At 45.4% G+C, this 16,800-nt stretch overlaps 1 protein-coding gene across 8 annotated transcripts in view; it reads right to left on the bottom strand.

Moving 5' to 3' along the window:
• Positions 1-8,456: 8,456 nt before the first annotated feature.
• The window catches only part of APP (amyloid beta precursor protein), a 192,032-nt gene continuing 183,688 nt past the window's right edge, over positions 8,457-16,800 (bottom strand). For all 8 annotated transcript variants that reach the window (XM_081137584.1, XM_081137585.1, XM_081137586.1 and 5 more), the window contains 2 exons: positions 16,627-16,773; positions 8,457-9,682 (listed from right to left, as the gene is read on the bottom strand). In XM_081137584.1, coding sequence (XP_080993710.1) covers positions 9,581-9,682; positions 16,627-16,773 — 249 coding nt within the window. In that variant the 3' untranslated portion in view covers positions 8,457-9,580. The remainder of the gene's footprint in view (positions 9,683-16,626; positions 16,774-16,800) is intronic.

Below are 16,800 nucleotides of genomic sequence, written 5' to 3'. Positions count from 1 at the left end.
ACTCTGCCACAGGGAGGGAAAAAATCTAAGGAGACCGTTCTTGTGTGCCAAGTTTTCCTTTCTTTTCACGATGGAAACATTATTCTGGTGGTGTGGGTAAGATCCAGTATCTATCACGCCAACATAGAGACTCTCCTGCTGGGCAGCCAGAGTAAATATTCTCCAAGCCTTGGCTGGTCTGCAAGCCTAGAACCTTCACCTGATTCCTTAAACCTTTGCCACCTTTAACCAAGAATAACTATTTTTTATCATGTTATTTTCTTTTCCTTAAGTCAATCTACTCTGATACATGAAAATTAGATTTGTGTGTAGCAAACCACTTACATTTGCCAGGCTTATCTGTAATCTTAGGAAATTTTAGGAAAGATTTAGAGGATGGGAGAGAGAAAAGTAGTATGCAAGAGACACTGGATTGTTTGGGAAATGTCTCTTTGGAACAGAGATCTATGATTGTCACAACGGTGAAGCCAGCAAAGGCCACATACATAAAAACGAAAATCAGTCCTGTGTTTGAAATTGCAAGCAGCAGGGTACTCTTTCAGCCCTTAGTGCCTTCGTTACATTTGCATCTTCTTGCCTTTGGGCATTAAAACGCAACGAATCCACCATCACAAAACCCGTTATCATAAACAATAAAAAAATGAATCATCAGACAACACATTGATGGCGCTGAAATTAGTTTAGTATAATGTAGATATAATGATAATGTTGGTATCAGAGCAGTTTGCATCGTAATAGGCTGAACCATTTTTGGGCTTTAATTCTGTGTTCTTTCATGTGTGGCTATTGTATGTGTGTGTGTGTTTAAAACATCTGTGTTCTGGTCATTGGTTTCTGTTTTTGCTTTTTCTCGGAAAAAATTGTCTACTTTCTTGGACAGAAAAAAAAAATTCCCTCTAGCTGTCCTTTGAATGAGAGAATTCTAATGACTTCTCTACAGAAGCACATGCTGCCGTGAGAATGGTCGCCCGACAGAGCGCCGAGGCGGTGGGAGTCTGCCACTCTCCTTTGCTTCCATCCTCCTGGAAAACTGCTGAAAAACGCCCCCTTCCAGTCTTAAAAACGCCCCCTTCCAGTCTTGACATATGAAAGGCAAACCTCAGAATGTAAGCGCCTCCCAGCAGTGCAGGGGCAACCTAAGTGTCCTTCTGCCCGGCAGCCGAGACCCAGGGGCACCTGCAGCTTCCTTTTAACTGAAGCAACACAATTCTTCCTTTAATCTTCTTCTGGGAAAAAGAGGGGAGGGTGCCACCATCGTATGTGTCTTCTTTCCTGTTTGTTTCTGAGTTTTTGCCTTTTAGACGATACAATTGTTTTTTTTTTTTAAAATTCCTTCTAGTGAATTTTCATTGGCAGTTTTGAGTCCCAAGCTGGTCTCCACGGCCCTTTCGCCGATTTCATGCCCTGCTATTCATTGCAGCGAAAACTGGGAACCTAAGTGCGGTCTCTTGACTCAACAACATCGCATTTACGTAGCTACCTCTGTTGGGGATGGTGTGGGGAACTTCGTAGCATGGAGATAATTATTCCGGTCCCCTGTCTGTGTGGCCTATTGAGGGGTAACTTTCTATTTTACCTTATGAGCACCTTGAAGTTTGTCTTTTTCTCACATAATTTGGAAGCAACACAAAATGTATTGACACAGCTTGGCTATGGCATTTAAGAGGAATTTGGCCCTGCTGTCCAATGTTAACCGCTGCGGAAAGCAGCACACACCTTATCCCACAGGGTACCTGGGAGAAAAACCCAATGGCACTTTTTGGCTCCCTCTCCCACATGGGCTGTCTCTCCTGGCAAGATTCCCTTAAATGCTATTGGAAAAGTTCCCTGGACCCCACTGGGTGGGGACACTCTGCACAAACCACTGGGCGGTTTGAGCAGCAGCAGCTGGGAACTACGTGGAGGAGACAGGGCGGAGTTCTGATGGAACCAAGACTTCCTTTTAAGGGACAGTATTACCAGCTGTGAGATAAATAAGTATTGATCTCTGACCCTGGTTCCTGGCATAGAGCTCCTGAAACCCTTATAAATGTGCTAAGTGATAAGTAAGAACACTAGGACCACCTTTTGTTCTGTTGAGGTTACTCTGGGTGGGCTCCTGGATGGCTCTGGAATGGGAGCTGGTCACTAGAAAGACTTGATTAGAAGCTTGGAATTTTCACCCCACTCCCCCGCCAGGCCTCCCCTTCTCCAGAGAGGGGAGAGGGGCTGAAGTTGGGTTAGTATTTGATCCTGACGACATGAGGAGCCCCCCATCAAATCCCAATAGTATGGGTTTTGAAGAGCTTTCAGGTGGGGGAACACATCAACACCAGGGCGTGATGCACCCCAACTCCACGGGGACAGAAGCTCCTGCACTCAGGACCCACCCAGACCTCGCCCTGTGTATCTCTTCATCTGGCTGTTCACCTGTGTCCTTTATTGTACCCTTTAATGAACTGAAAGACGTGAGTGTTTCCCTGAGCTCTGCCAGTGGCCCTAGTGAGTTATTCGAACCCATGGAGGGGGTCATTGGAACCTCCTATCTATGGCTGGTCAGTCAGAAGCATGGTGATAATCTGGGCTCGGCACTGGCATCTGAAGAGTGTGCGCATGTGTGTGGGGTGGGGAATAGTCTTATGAAACTGAGCCCTTAACCTGTGGGATAGGATGCCATCTCCAAGAAAGTGTCAGGATTGAGTGAAACTGTAGGATACCCAGCTGGTGTCGCAGAGAGGTGCTTGGAGTGCGGAAAACCCCCCCCACATTTAGTGGTTGAAGTATGAGAAGGAAGGTGTTCTGTGCGAGTAGTAAAAGAGACTCACAGGAGACAAACACACAGCAGGTAAGAATTATTTCTGAGCCCTAATCTGGAGTCTGGGGGAAGAAAGAAGTGGGTGTCTGTGAGAGCTGGTGGTGAGGAGTGAAGAGATGAGCGGAGTCCTGCTCGTATGCACTGTGAGCTGCAGGAAAGTCACCCCGTGTCGTTGGGTTTTAGTTTCCTGTTCACTAAAAGAAAGGAGTCCATCTACATGATCTCTAATGTCCCTTTACCTTCAATTTTTTTGATCTTACATATGCACTTTGTTCATTGCAGCATTATTTACAAAAGATAAGATATGGAGGCAACCTAAGTGTTTATCAATAGAAAAATGTATAGAAAAGAAGTGGTACCTACATAAAAGGAATACAGGGTGGGGCAAAAGTAGGGTTACAGTTGTGAGTATGCAAAACACAGACTTTATTCTTGTATTATCAGTTATTAATCATTGCATTATTTTCCAGATGAACAACAGTGTTTTTAGACTGTCTTTCTATTTGAAGAAGAATCTGCCTTCCATATACACAGGGCTTTTAAGCCTGAGCTTAAAATGATCCTGGAGAGACCAGACATCCGATTATAAACACACACTGAAATTGGCAGGGGGTCCTTTCAGGAACTCATTTCACTTAGGCCCATTTCTTTGTAGATAATTTTGCTCCCTCCATTCTCAAAGCTTATTAAAAAGTCCCCAGTGTACATGCCTTTGGGTGAATACTCCTCAGGTACTTCTATTGCTCTGAGCTTGTCATTTTCCTCTCTCCTGTTAAGTATCTATATTTCATGGTGAAATCCACCAAAGCTTTTATCTTAATTCCTAAGCAGAAGTGAAACTCCTCAGTAATCGGTGTAATTTTCATCAAATGATCGCTTCCCTGTTCTTATTGTTGGAGCTCCCAGCTCGTTTCCCATAACCGCGTGGAAGAAAGTCCCATAGGAAACAGGACACAGGAAAAGACGTTTTATTTAGGCCTGGCCACCTTACTATGAAGAATAGTTAAAACTATTAGTTTCTGGAGAAAACAAAACAAGATATACAGTTTGGTTCTCTCTAGTTTTTATATAGTATTTGCATAAGTCATTCTCCTTCCTCCCATATCTCCTCCTTGATATTTTTTCTGTGCTTGTTGCCAAAATATGACAACACATTTTCATTCACTTTTTCAGCAAACACTCACTGAGCAATCATCACGTGTGAGGCAGTGTTCTCACACTAAGGATTCATCCGTGACCAAGACAGACAAAAAAATCCTGCCTTTATGGAGCTTATGTTGTAGTGAGGGGAGGGCAATAAGCAAATAAAAGTGAGATGGTGCTCAGGAGAAAAATGATGGAAAGAAGGGGTGTAGGACATGCTGGGTGCAGGGAGGGAGCTTGGTTTTAACCAGCATGGTCAGGAAAAACACTATCAAATGATGACATTTGATCAGTGACCTAAAGGAGATAGAGAAATAGGACGAATGGATAGCCCGTGGGTTGTGATTTTTGGCCTAAACAACTGGAAGACTGGAGTTGTCATTTACTGAGAAGCGAAAAGCTTTGGAAACAGTATATGTAAAATGAATTAAAAGCACATTGTGATATAACCAGCAGCTGTTCACCCTGGCTGCATATTAGAATCACCAGGGGTGGCTTTTAAAACACAAGAGTGTGGGGACTTGCTGGTAACAGTGGTTAAATCTCCCTCTGCAGCATTGCCGAGAGTAAGAGACAGTGAGCCTGCAAATGATCTCCAAGTACAGGAAACAGACAAAACTAAACAGATGCCAACAGGGTGCCCCCTGCCGGCCTGCTGCAGCCACCACAAGCCAAGGGGTGCCAAAGTCAGGGGCCAGGAGCCAGAAAATCCGGGGGAAAACGAGTGGAGGGGAGCAGGGGACTTGAAGAAAAACAAGACAGAACCACCCTCAAAAGAGAAAGGGAAGCAAGAGATACAAAAATAGTGACCCTGAGGGGGACCCGGTAGTTCAGAGCCCAGGCTACTGAGAGGGGCCGGAGTGCGCAGGCCCAGAGGTTCAAGCTTGGAGACGCACAGCTTCTGGGGGACTGCAGGGTCCGTGGAGAAGGGGTGTCCTAGGAGACGGGCAGTGAAGGAAAAAAATGAGAAAAAAAAAAAAAAGAGCAAAATGAAGGATCTTCCTGAAAACAGGTACAGGACACATCAACTCTTCCCCTCCACCCCCATCTATGAAGGACGCTGGACAGAAGAGAGCAGGACGCACCCAAAGAATGTGCTTCCTGAGGCCCCCTGCCCACTAATGACCAGGAACAGAAGATAACGGACCGTTTCCACCGAGCAAGACGCCCCAAGTTGTGAGTGAAAGATTCTCTGCTGGCCAGGTCTCCCCCACCCCCAACCACCGTGAAACTGAAGAACACTGTTAACACTCAGTGTTAATGAAAAATTCTCCAACATGCATTTGGGGATATGGAAAATACCCTGAGTCAGAAATACAAAAACTAAGTAAAGAAATCAAGTCAGGGGGTGGGGGGGGGGGAAGGGGAAACACAGGAAGAAACGAAATGAACTAATGGAACTCAGGAGAGAGACAGAAGAAAATCACATAACCAACCGAATCAGTGGTACAGAAGAGATTGTAAGGTGCCCAAAGGGTTCAAATAAAACCTTAATAAATGGTATTGAATAAGAGAAGGGAAACAGCCCAGAGAATGAAAATGAACAAAGAAAATAAACAGGATCAGAGAGGAGATTGAAATGGAAACGAGGGAAAGGAGGCTGGAAGTTCGTATTACTGCTGTTTCCGAAGAAAAAAAAACAATAATGGAACAGAATATAAAACTCTAATCCAAGAGAAAGTTCCAGACAAAATGAACTGACCCTGCACATTGAAAGGGCCTGGGAAGGGGGAGTACTTAAGAAAATTGATCGCAAATAATCAACTCTGAGACATAGCTTTGTAAAATGATCAGACTTTAAAGATACAGAAAACATATTATCAGATCCTCCAGGCTAAAAATGAAAAAACTTAGGAAGGAAAGAGAATTAGATTGGTTTGAGTTCTCGAAAATAACATACGAGGCGAGGAAACAGCATGGAGCAGCATTTTCAAGAAACTTAAGGAAAAACAAGCTGCCCATCAAGTTGCAAGTGATAGAAAATCAGTCTTGAATTGGCCAGAACTGCAGGAAGACTGATCACACGGGCTGTTGTGGGGGAATTTACCAGAGGGCGAGCTTCATGCAACCAAAAGATGTCTGGGAGCAAAGGACCGACCGGGAATTTCATCTCACTTACTGGACTCTAGAGCTGAGACTAATAGGGTGGGTTCTTGTTGGGGAAAAAAAAGGAAGCATTCATGTAGAGCAAATGCTACTGAAAATATGGGAGAGGAGAGAGAAAAGGGGGAAGGTACAGTAAGAACACTGACTGCTGTGTAGGTGGGAGGTAGGAGACAAAGAATATCATTTAGACAAGACAGAAAAAGGTTAAGAAAAACAAGATTAAGAACACTACAGAAAGCATTGGTACGAAAGTAACCACTAGAATGAAAAGACAAAGTTTCCCATAACACACACACGCAACTGCACACCAAGAGCCCTTCTCCCGTAGAGACACAGTAAATGTAATGCACACAGTAATTACATCAGATATGACAGAGTGGACAGCACCCGTAGCAGTCATATCATAAAATGGAATGGGCCGAACCTGCCTGTTAAAAGATTTTCAAATTGGCTCATAGAACGAAAACCCAACTCTGTGCTTGTACAGGACAGATACGCACTTAAAACGCAAAGCTGAGCATAAAGGGTGGAAAAAGCTTTATCGGGCAAATGGAAACGGTAGACAGTAGGGTTTGCTATCCCAAAGGCAAAGCAGACTTCAAGCCCAGAGCTAAAGACATGAACAGAAAATTCACACAGGTATAAAATGGCCCTTGAATAATATATGAGTATCCAACTTTACTCGTAATAAGATAAATACACATTTAAACTGTATTCAGATGCCATCCCTCACCCACCAGGTTGACCAGGCCAAACTACCCCCAAATCTCAATGGTCTTTGACCTGGGCAACTACTACTATAATTCTATTTGCTAATACACTGGTTTCGTGAAAATTACCACTTGATAAACCCCCGGGCCATCTAGAGGATCCTTTCCCTATACCTCAATTGAGAACCAAGATTATAAGGGCATTACCTTTTCTTTTCATAATTCTAATATATATGTGCTTTAAAATTTTTTCATTAATGATTAAAGCTAATGCTTGCAGTTTCTGGGATTGAAAGCTGGCCTGGGAAAAAATCCTATGTTTGGAAAAGTTGGATTTCATTTCATTAGTCATTGGAAAAATAGTTTTGTCAGGGCTAATTTTACCATTAGCTACCTCTCTTGGGCTAGGCGAGATGGAGCTGCGGCTGATGCACGTGAACTGTCATGCGTCACACATCCTCGCAGAGCAGTCATGTCTAATTGCCCTTGGGGGTGAGGGAGAGGACGATTGTGTTCTCATGGAGATGGGATATGCTCAGATGCATTTTAATTGAGCCTGTCTATCATGCAACATGATGAAACGATTTTGTTCAATTTTCTGTGCTTAGTGCTATAGTTTAAAAGGTCACAACCTAAAGCTAAAATGTGCTGGGGCTGATCCTTCTGTTCACCTGGTACCAGGCCCAACACTGCAAAACACCAGGCGGCGTGTTAGTAGACCTTCGGGTAGCGGTTGGATAGGCTTCCCCGATGAAAAATCATGTACGTATGACTGTTTTAAAATGATGTAGAACAGCGTGGTCTCAACTGGGGGTGAATTTGCCCCCCCAAGGGGCGTCGGACAGCTGGCAATGTCTGGAGACAGTTTTGATTGTCATACCCAGGTGTTAGTGGCATCTAATGGGTAGAGGAGAGATGCTGCTAAACATCCTACAATGCACAGGACAAGTCCCCCCCTCCCCAAATAAATGATTCCCTACAAACTATGTCAATAGTGCCAGGGTTCAGAAATCCCATTTTTCTAGAAAACTGGCTATCAGCTGGTCTTAATTTTTATTTCCCTGGAACTCTTCTCTTCCTGTCTTATTTGGGACTGTTATGGTCTGTCTGAATGTTTGTGTGACCCCAGATTCCTATGTTAAGATCCTCATGCCCAATGTGACGGCGTTAGGAGGGGATTAGGTCACGGGGGTGGAATACTCAAGAACGGGACTGGTGATTGTAAGAGAAGCTCCAGAGAGGTCCCTTCCCCCCGCTGCACCGTGGGTACAGGGAGAAGCCGGCGACCTGTAGGAGCCCTACCTGACCATGCTGGCACCCTGGCCTCGCACTTCTGGTCTCCAGAACTGTGAAAACTAAATTTATGTTGTTTAGTAGCTACCCAGTCTGTTAAAATTACATAAACATTCATGAAATGGGATTTTGTTACAGCAGCCTGAACAGACTAGGACACAGACAAGCCTTGAGGACCAAGATATGGCAGCAAAATGCTTTAGGCCAAATGAAAACTGAGTTAGGTCCATGAGGTGCCTGACTAGCACTAGGGGTTGCACATAGGCCCCAAAGTTTCCATCTCAGACTTACAACTGAGACACAATCGGTGGGATGCTCAGGATTAGAGGACATTAGGTTCTTACCTGTCTTCAGGTGACTAAATAGTAAAAAAGCTGTTACCATGGAATCACTCACACCAGCACAATGGCGCTCCTCCAAGAATGTGTTTATTTACATGAAAACACCATTTTATACAAATTGAAGACAGATCTTAAAGAAGGGATCGTCCAGGCATGCCGTCCCCATTCCCTGATTTTGCCCCTTCCCCTTTCGTCTTTTGGTATCACAGGTAAAATGTCTTAGACAGGTTAAAGAAAACTAAATCTCCCTCTTTCTCCACCTAAAATTACTATGAATATTGAATGTCCATCGTCATTCTCCAAAGAAAACTCTTGCCCAGGGTTATTTTATTTAATTTATTTATGTAATACAGTGTAGAAAGCTATCATGGTCATAAGCAATGACTGTACAATCATCCTGCAAGAAAAATTTTGGGGAGAATTCTTGGTAATTTGAGACCAGCAGAGGACTCCCTCCCCCCCACCCCCCCACCAATAAAAGTGCTTACAAGGAACAGGGATTCTTTTCTTTATCAAAGATCCAAAGATACATGGACCAAAGAAATTTCAGTTCTGAATGCCTAATGTGTGCACATAAAACAGGCACAAAGGAATAAATGTGTATCCTCGTAATTCCTATATCACAAATATAGCAGAAGCAGCAATCTGTACAGTAAAATGCAACCATGGGGGGGGGGAATTCTCAAAATCATCTGGAATACTTAAAAAATGTTTAACTTTAAAATGCATAGTGATCAGGAAAAGAATACTTAGGCAAGAGAAGCAGCTACACTCCCACGTTCACATGAAGCATCCCCCATCGATTCTTAAAGCATATTTCAAGTAGGACTTAACTGGGTCACAAACCACAAGAATAATATACACCTGGCTAAGGGGCTACGTGATAAATAATCAGCAGAGAATCTAATCATGCATTAGTTGGATACAGCTAAATTCTTTACAGTACACAAAACCCATTAATAACGCAGCGGAGAGACCAAAATGTAAAGAGAGAGAGAATACATTACTGATCTGTGGATTAATTCAAGTTCAGGCATCTACTTGTGTTACAGCACAGCTGTCAAAAGGCGCTAATGAGTAAATAATAAAACAGAAGGGTCGGTTCCTTTCCACCATCTCCTATAAATGGACACCGATGGGTCGTGAAGCAATGGTTTCTGCTGTCCAACTTCAGAGGCTGCTGCGGCGCTGGTCTAGTTCTGCATCTGCTCAAAGAACTTGTAAGTTGGGTTTTCATAGCCGTTCTGCTGCATCTTGGAGAGGTGGCGCTCCTCGGGGGTCACGGCGGCGTCCACCTGGAGGGCAAGCACGGGGGAGACGCGTGAAAAAGAAACATCAGCCTTCCAAGGCTGCGCACGGAGGAGCAGAAGGGAGGCAAGGTTGGCCAAGATGCACAACACCCGCTGTTTTCTCGACGTGAACATCTGGAAGCGAGCCCAGGGCCCACCACTTAGGCAGATGCTCCATCTCGCCACCAGGTGGCGCTTCAAACCCTGACGCGCTCATTGCCTCCCCCCCCCCCCCCCGCAGCTCAACGGCAACTGGATGCATCTAAGGATGGAAAATACACTTTTTTTTTTTTTTTCCTTCCCTGTTGGCTCAAGAAAAGACAAGAAAACCACGATGGGCGACTGCTTTACTTGAAAGTGTGTGGCCATTTAGAAAAACGCCCAAGAGAAATTCAGCAAAGTATACCGGGAAACACTCAAATCTGGACTGTGCACCATCCCAAGTTTCATTTGTCCCCATTTTAACCAAAGTGAACGCGTTGAAGAGACGTCTAAGAACCTTTCAATTAAAATAACAAAGGGATTCTTATTTGGCACAGAAAATACAGCAAGGACGTGCCGTTCTAGATTACAGATTATCTTTTTTTTTTTTTAAGTGAGCACTGAGATACTATAGAAGTGTGTCCAGCTTGAGGTCTAGAAATAGATCCTCTGTGGAAACGGTGCTTTATCTCTAAGATTAGGCCGGCAGCTGTAAACCTGTCCTGTCCGTCCCCTCAAGCCCCCACCCCCCCAGTGTCACTGCTAGGACAGAGCTGTGTGGAAGCAGAGGGTGTCCTCTCTGCACCGGGCAAGGTGTGCTCATCCCTGTACTGCGGGGAGTGGCTGCTCAGGTGTCCAGTGTATCTGGGGTACCTCTCACAGTGCACGGGAGGGAGGGAGGACGTGACCGTCTGCTGAATGAGTAAAAGCTTACTTTTGTTACTCTTTTAAAAATTTCTCTTCTGTGAAACCACTGGAAGATGAAATAACACAAATTTAATCAGGACGAAGAAGACGCATGTTTTCCAAAGAAAACCTGGGCTGTCGTGTGAAGATGGTTTTCCTTCCAAGGGAGCTTTCTGTTCTGCGCACAGTGAAACTGGGCTCCCCACATAATTTCCGGGGGAATCCTGCAGGCCCGTTCCCCACGGCGGAGTGGTTCAAAGCTACATTCCGATCCTTACCTCTGACCCGGCAGGGCATGGCTCACTGCCACCCCACGAGGGAGAAACAGCAGAGGGCTCGAGCTGGCGCTGACACCACGTCCTAGGGGTGGAGCCTGATATGACACTGTGGCGAGACCACCCGGTCTAATGAATTATTCAGACTAAAAGCCTGGTGCAGCCACTATGGAAAACAGTATGGTGGTTCCTCAGCAAACTAAAAACAGGACTACCACAGGATCCAGCAGCTCCACTTCTGGGTATTTATCCGAAGGAAATGAATCCACAATGTCAAAAAGATATCTGCACCTCCATGCTCATGCAGCGTTACTGATAAGAGCCAAGGCATGAAAACAACCCAAGTGCCCACCGACGGATGAATGGGTAATGGAAACGAGGCACGCGTGCGCACATACACACACACACATTCCACCACGAAAGGGAAGGAAAGCCTGCCATTTGCAACAGCAAGGATGGACCTTGAGGGCATTATGCTAAGTGAAATAAGTCAGACAGAGAAAGACAGAAACTGCATGATATCAATTATATGTGGTGTCTAAAAAACCCCAAACCCAGAGGCAGAGAACAGTTCGGTGGCTGCCAGAGACAGGAGGTTGGGAGCGGGTGAAATGGGTGGAGGGTGCTCAGTGAGTCGGGGGTGTAACGTGCAGCATGGTGACTGATATTAACAACACCACATTGCATATTTGACAGCTGCTAAGAGAGTAGGTCTTAAACGTTCTGTTCTCATCGTAAGAAAAGCTTGTAACTATATGAGGCGATGGGTGTTGACTGAACTTATTGTGGTGATCATTTTGCAATATATACATGGATCAAATCATCACGACGTATACCTAAAACCAATACATTGTATGTCAATTATGCCTAAGAAAACTAAAAAAAAAAAAAGGTCTGTCAATATCCTCTGGCTTCCCCATGGCCACTCACTTAGAGGACATTGTTCAAATGACCGCTTGGCGTCCCTGTCCTTATGGGAACAATCACAGACGTCTTCCCACCCGCGACAGCATGCTATTCAAACCTGGGCATCTCTTTGCTCTGTGCCACCTCTTACCAGATTTCAAAGAATGTTGAGGTTAAAAAAAACACACCTTGCTGTGGGGATCAAGCACAGAGCTGTTTCCAAGCGTAGAGAAAAGCATAATGCTGCGGGACTGCTGAAATATTACAGCTGCAAGCCCTTCAGGAGCCACCTCAGCCCTCACACTGGCTGTCCACGGGCGTCTGCATTCATCGAGAGCAGAGGGACACCTGGCAATGTAATAGTTCATTCCCCTTCAAAGTCCAGAACGAAATGCGTTAGACCCTGCCAGGAATGCGAGGCTCGGAGCTGCTGTGCCGTCCAGGCACCTAACTTTCCTGTCTTCTCAGGGCCTCTTTTCTACCTGCTAACCCTCTACCCTTGGCCGCTGGGGAGGGCGGCTCGGCCCTCAGGCCTCAGAGGCTTGGAGCTCCAGGAGAAAGGATGATCCTTACAGAATGGCACCCAAGGAGTTGTGGATTCTGGCTTTTTTATCCCCAACGCCTTGAAAGCAAAAAGTGAAACACTGAGTCCTCATGCCCACGGATAAACCTACCCTTAGAGTAGGAGCATGGGGCGAGGAGAGCCTTCCTCTCCAGCAGGGCTCAGCGACCTGTCACTCGTGGTTAAGCGGCACCGTGCGGGCCAGCCCGCTGCGACCCCGAGCAGACAGGGCTTCTGCACGAGACCGTCACGTTACGTCCCTTAAAGCGGAGCTGGGGAGGTTGGAGCCAGTGGTGCTTGTTCTGGAAGGAGCGACAGAACAATGACGGTGGGGATGGAACCCCCATCTGCCCGCCGGGCAGGGACAGCTCGAGAGACGGAAACACGCAAGCACACATCTCTGACTGCTCCCTCTCCGACTTTCTGGGTCAGGTGGCAGCAGTAACACCTGAGGTCTTTGCTTGGCTCTGTGTGGTGTGCAGTCTTTAGGAGGCCCTGGGGCCCCCTGACTGCACCCCAGCTTGGCTTCAACTGGCTCCGCACTGTGGAGGGCTGAGCCCAAACAGCCCGATCGGCCTTGTCCTGGCACAGCCTCGGGTAGGACTTCTGAGCACTCTTCCTACAGCTTTCTCTCTGAACTTGACTTTTTGGAGCCACTTGTCCCTTCACTATATCCAGGGGAATTTACAGCTCAACCATCATTTGTAGAGACAAAATTTTGTTTGGGTCCCCCGTTTCTAGTTCTCCGGCATCACATGGTCTCTAGCGTAGGTCCCTTAGGCCAGCAAGCACCACGTTTTAATTTTATCCTGGATAGCCACCAGCAGGGTGTGTGTTGATGGCCGCCCCTCTAATGGGGGCACCAAGTTAGAGCAAACATCAGAATCCCAACCCGTGCAATTTTCCATTTCAGGTCAACCAGGGGGATTAGGAGACCAGGGTGAGATCAACTAAAATGTACGTAATAAAGGAGCCAGTGACGTGGGCAGGAAAGGAAAGCAAAGGAGAAAACAACCAAGTTTCCAAGCCTCTGTTCATTCCTCCCAGTGACCTCCCGGTGCGGATTTTCTCCTCAAATGCGCACAAGTTCCTTTTCTTAATTATAATCCCGTCTCTTGATAAGTGGTCCAGTTATGTTTAACGCCCACACGGAGTGATTCTTCAGGCAGGCTCACGAACCTGTGAATGTCTTTCGAAATCATTTTGGATGTTTTCCGCTGGCTTCGAGAAGGTGCGGATTCTGAGCCTGCCCTTGCTTCTCTTACCTTTGCTTCCCATGCACCTAGCTATTCTGTCCAACTGCTCTACACCACGTGGGTGGTCATTAAGTATCGCCATCCTGGGGTCAACTTCTTGCCAGGAAAAAGGGTCCCTAAGGACATAGTATTGTTATAATGTCACCAACCAGTATGATGGCACATTCATAAAAAAAAAGTCATACACCACAACTCCATGAAACGCTAAAGCAGCTGCTCTCCTCCCGTTTAGATCATTAATGAGATGACTGGGGGTGTGGGGAGACTGCTGATGTTTCCAGTTATCAGATCTGTGAAAGAAACATATTTTCCACCCTATAATGAAGAATTTGTGGGCCTCTCTCCCCTAATTTTTAAAAATGGAAATATATTTGACATATGACATTATGTAAATTTAAGGTGCACATGCTAATTTGATACATTTATACACTGAAATAGGATTGCCATTGTGGTGATAATTAGTGTCTCTACCACATTAGAGAATTTTCTTTTCAGTGGTTGGAATAATTAAGTTCTAGTCTCTTTGCAAATTTGATGATTACAATATTGTCTATATTCACTATACTGTGCATTAGATCTAGGGCTTTTTTTACTACTCATTACAAGTTTATACCCTTGAACAACATCTGTGTACCCTACTCCGCAACCCCCATTAAAGGCGAGGTCTCCACTTAGGAGGAGGAGTGGAAAGAGCTACAGTATATATTTCCACGTATCCACTGTCAACTGACATCGGTGTAGGAAAGTCCTATCTGCTATTAAACAGAACTGGGGTCAGTGGGCTTTGCAGGACCTGACAATGGGTAATTCAGCTGGAGCTGGGCTCTGGAGCCACCAGAGGGTGGCACGCTGGGGAAACAGTGTCACAGAGGGCCATCGTGTCACCACTTGAGGCAAAAATAAAGCAGTGTCATCTCCTTGGGGAACTGTGGTTAATGGCTCACAGCATGAATCTCTGGCCTTATGGCTGAGCAAATCATTAAATCAATGTTTATTGCCTGTTTTTAAAAAACAAAAACTAGCAACTGCTCATTTCCAGCTGGTAACAACTCTATTAATAAAAATACCAGGCTCGTTTTCATTTGCACATTTCCATCTTCTTCTGTCGGACTAACTGTCAGATTTCCTGGAGACCAAAGCCTTCATCACAATTTCTTCTTCGTGCATGGATTGTGTGAAGTACAACTGTACTCGGTCCAGACAGACTTCACCCAGCCCAACTGGACATGTTCATTTATTCATTTTTGCTCTTAATGAAGTAGGGTTACTCATGAACGAAGCAGGCTAATCAGAGCTGGAAATGAACTTGTTTCGGGCTCTCGAGTGTGGGCCTGCTGAGAAAGGCAGAGAACACTTGTAGGAGGGTCGCTTCCATCGAGTGTGGACTCCGGCGTGCTCTTAGAGAAATGGTGCTCTGAACCCACAGCGCACGGTCTCACCTGGGCCCGGGGAGTCAGCCCAGGCGCTGGGCTGGGCTGCAGCTCTTCCTGTCCAAGTTCGACCACCCCGCTAGACTGTAACCTTCTTAAGCACAGGGATGGCAAACAGCACGTTGGGTGAAGTTCGGGTCCAACACTGATTTACACGGCTCAACATGGGGCTTGACAAAGTGTTTCTTCCGAAATACAAAATGAGGCAGGGCCCTCACTCTGGAGAGCTTTCTAGTTGTTCTCAAGGAGCTAGTAAAATGAATAGCAAAAGAAGAGCTGAATAACTGCCCTCCCTATAATTCTGTTCTGTTAAGATGCCTCTTGGCTTAAAATTCTTTCCTTTTGTTCAGCATCTGTGTTGAAGTATCAATTTCTCTGATATTTCAAATCCAAGGAGGCATTTCTTGGTGACCAAAAGCAGCATTAACTTAGGTAGCGATGGTTATGCCTTTGAAGTCTTCTTACAGCCTTAAAAAGCATGACTATAACTAGTTACCAATGGATTCTTTTCAAAGATGAAATACTTAGATGATCCTTGCATGTCTGACTCAGTCAGAAAAATTTCCAACACCTGCATTCCCAGCCTCCTATCTGGAAAGTCTGTTTCCCTGGCTCTGGGGTAGTGCCTGGGGATGTGTCCTCTCAAATAAGTAGCTGGTAAGTCCCGGGCACAACCCCAGCAGGCAGGCAGCCTTGCGAGAGGCCTTCCTTCTCTGCCCAGCATCACTGAGCTCTGTTATGGGCTGAACTGTATCCCTCCAGTTGTTTTCTAAGAAATTCTATATTCCACGAGCCCCCTTCCCCCATTATATTTTAAAAGCATAAAAGAGACTTATTTGTAAGTTTTATTTCTCAATGTTTTGTATCATGGGTTTAAGAAATCCTATTTGAATCTTGCAGCTCAGCCTATTTTGTTGGTGTGACCCATGACTTCTGTGCTGTGCACAGTCATGTCAATCACCGGCTGGCCTCCGGGGAGAAACAGTCTCAAGGACATAACTGCAGCAGCCGTGGCTGCCACTGGTGGGCCTTCTCTCCGCCTCCTGTCCAACTAACTGCACTAATGGCTCAAAATGAGGATGTTTCAGGGGAAAGTGCAGGGTCACAGGCTGAACATCTTGAATAACCGTGTGTGTTCTGCTCAGCTGTTTGGCATGATATGATTTTCTGCAAAACTTTAAAGGTAAGACTCTTTACTGAAAATTATTGTTTACTATTACCTGGTTTTAGTTAGAGGTCAGACTATTTAAGAAACACACAAAACATCTGGGAATAACTGTGTTTAGATTTTTTTTTTTAAAGCAGCCTTCCATTGCCTTTTTTCCTTTCTTTTAAATGCTGGAGGGTAATCACAATTTTTAAAGCCAGGCGTTATCATTAATAGTTTGATATTTCAATACAAATGGTAAGAAGCTGATGTGGCAGTGCACAACCCCAATGCCCTGATCACAGTGCTTATGTTGAAATGATTAAAAACCAAAGCAAGAAAACAGCTGCAACTTGAGAGCTCTATACAGGAATAAGGATTTTTTCAGAGAGAGATACCTGGATGATCCTTAGTCTAACGCCAAGCAAGAACATCCCCTCGCAGTCTTTATCTCCCACTTGCAAACATGCAGCCACGTTTACCTACCTCCACCACACCATGATGGATGGACGTGTACTGTTTCTTCTTCAGCATCACCAAGGTGATGACAATCACTGTTGCTATGACAACACCGCCCACCATGAGTCCAATGATTGCGCCTTTGTTGGAACCCACATCTTCCGCAAAGAACACCTTGAAAACAAATCAAGAAAACGGATT

Source organism: Miniopterus schreibersii (assembly GCF_964146895.1).
Source record: "Miniopterus schreibersii genome assembly, chromosome: 5".
Classification (NCBI taxonomy): domain Eukaryota; kingdom Metazoa; phylum Chordata; class Mammalia; order Chiroptera; family Miniopteridae; genus Miniopterus; species Miniopterus schreibersii.
This window is presented reverse-complemented; position numbering and strand designations above follow the sequence as displayed.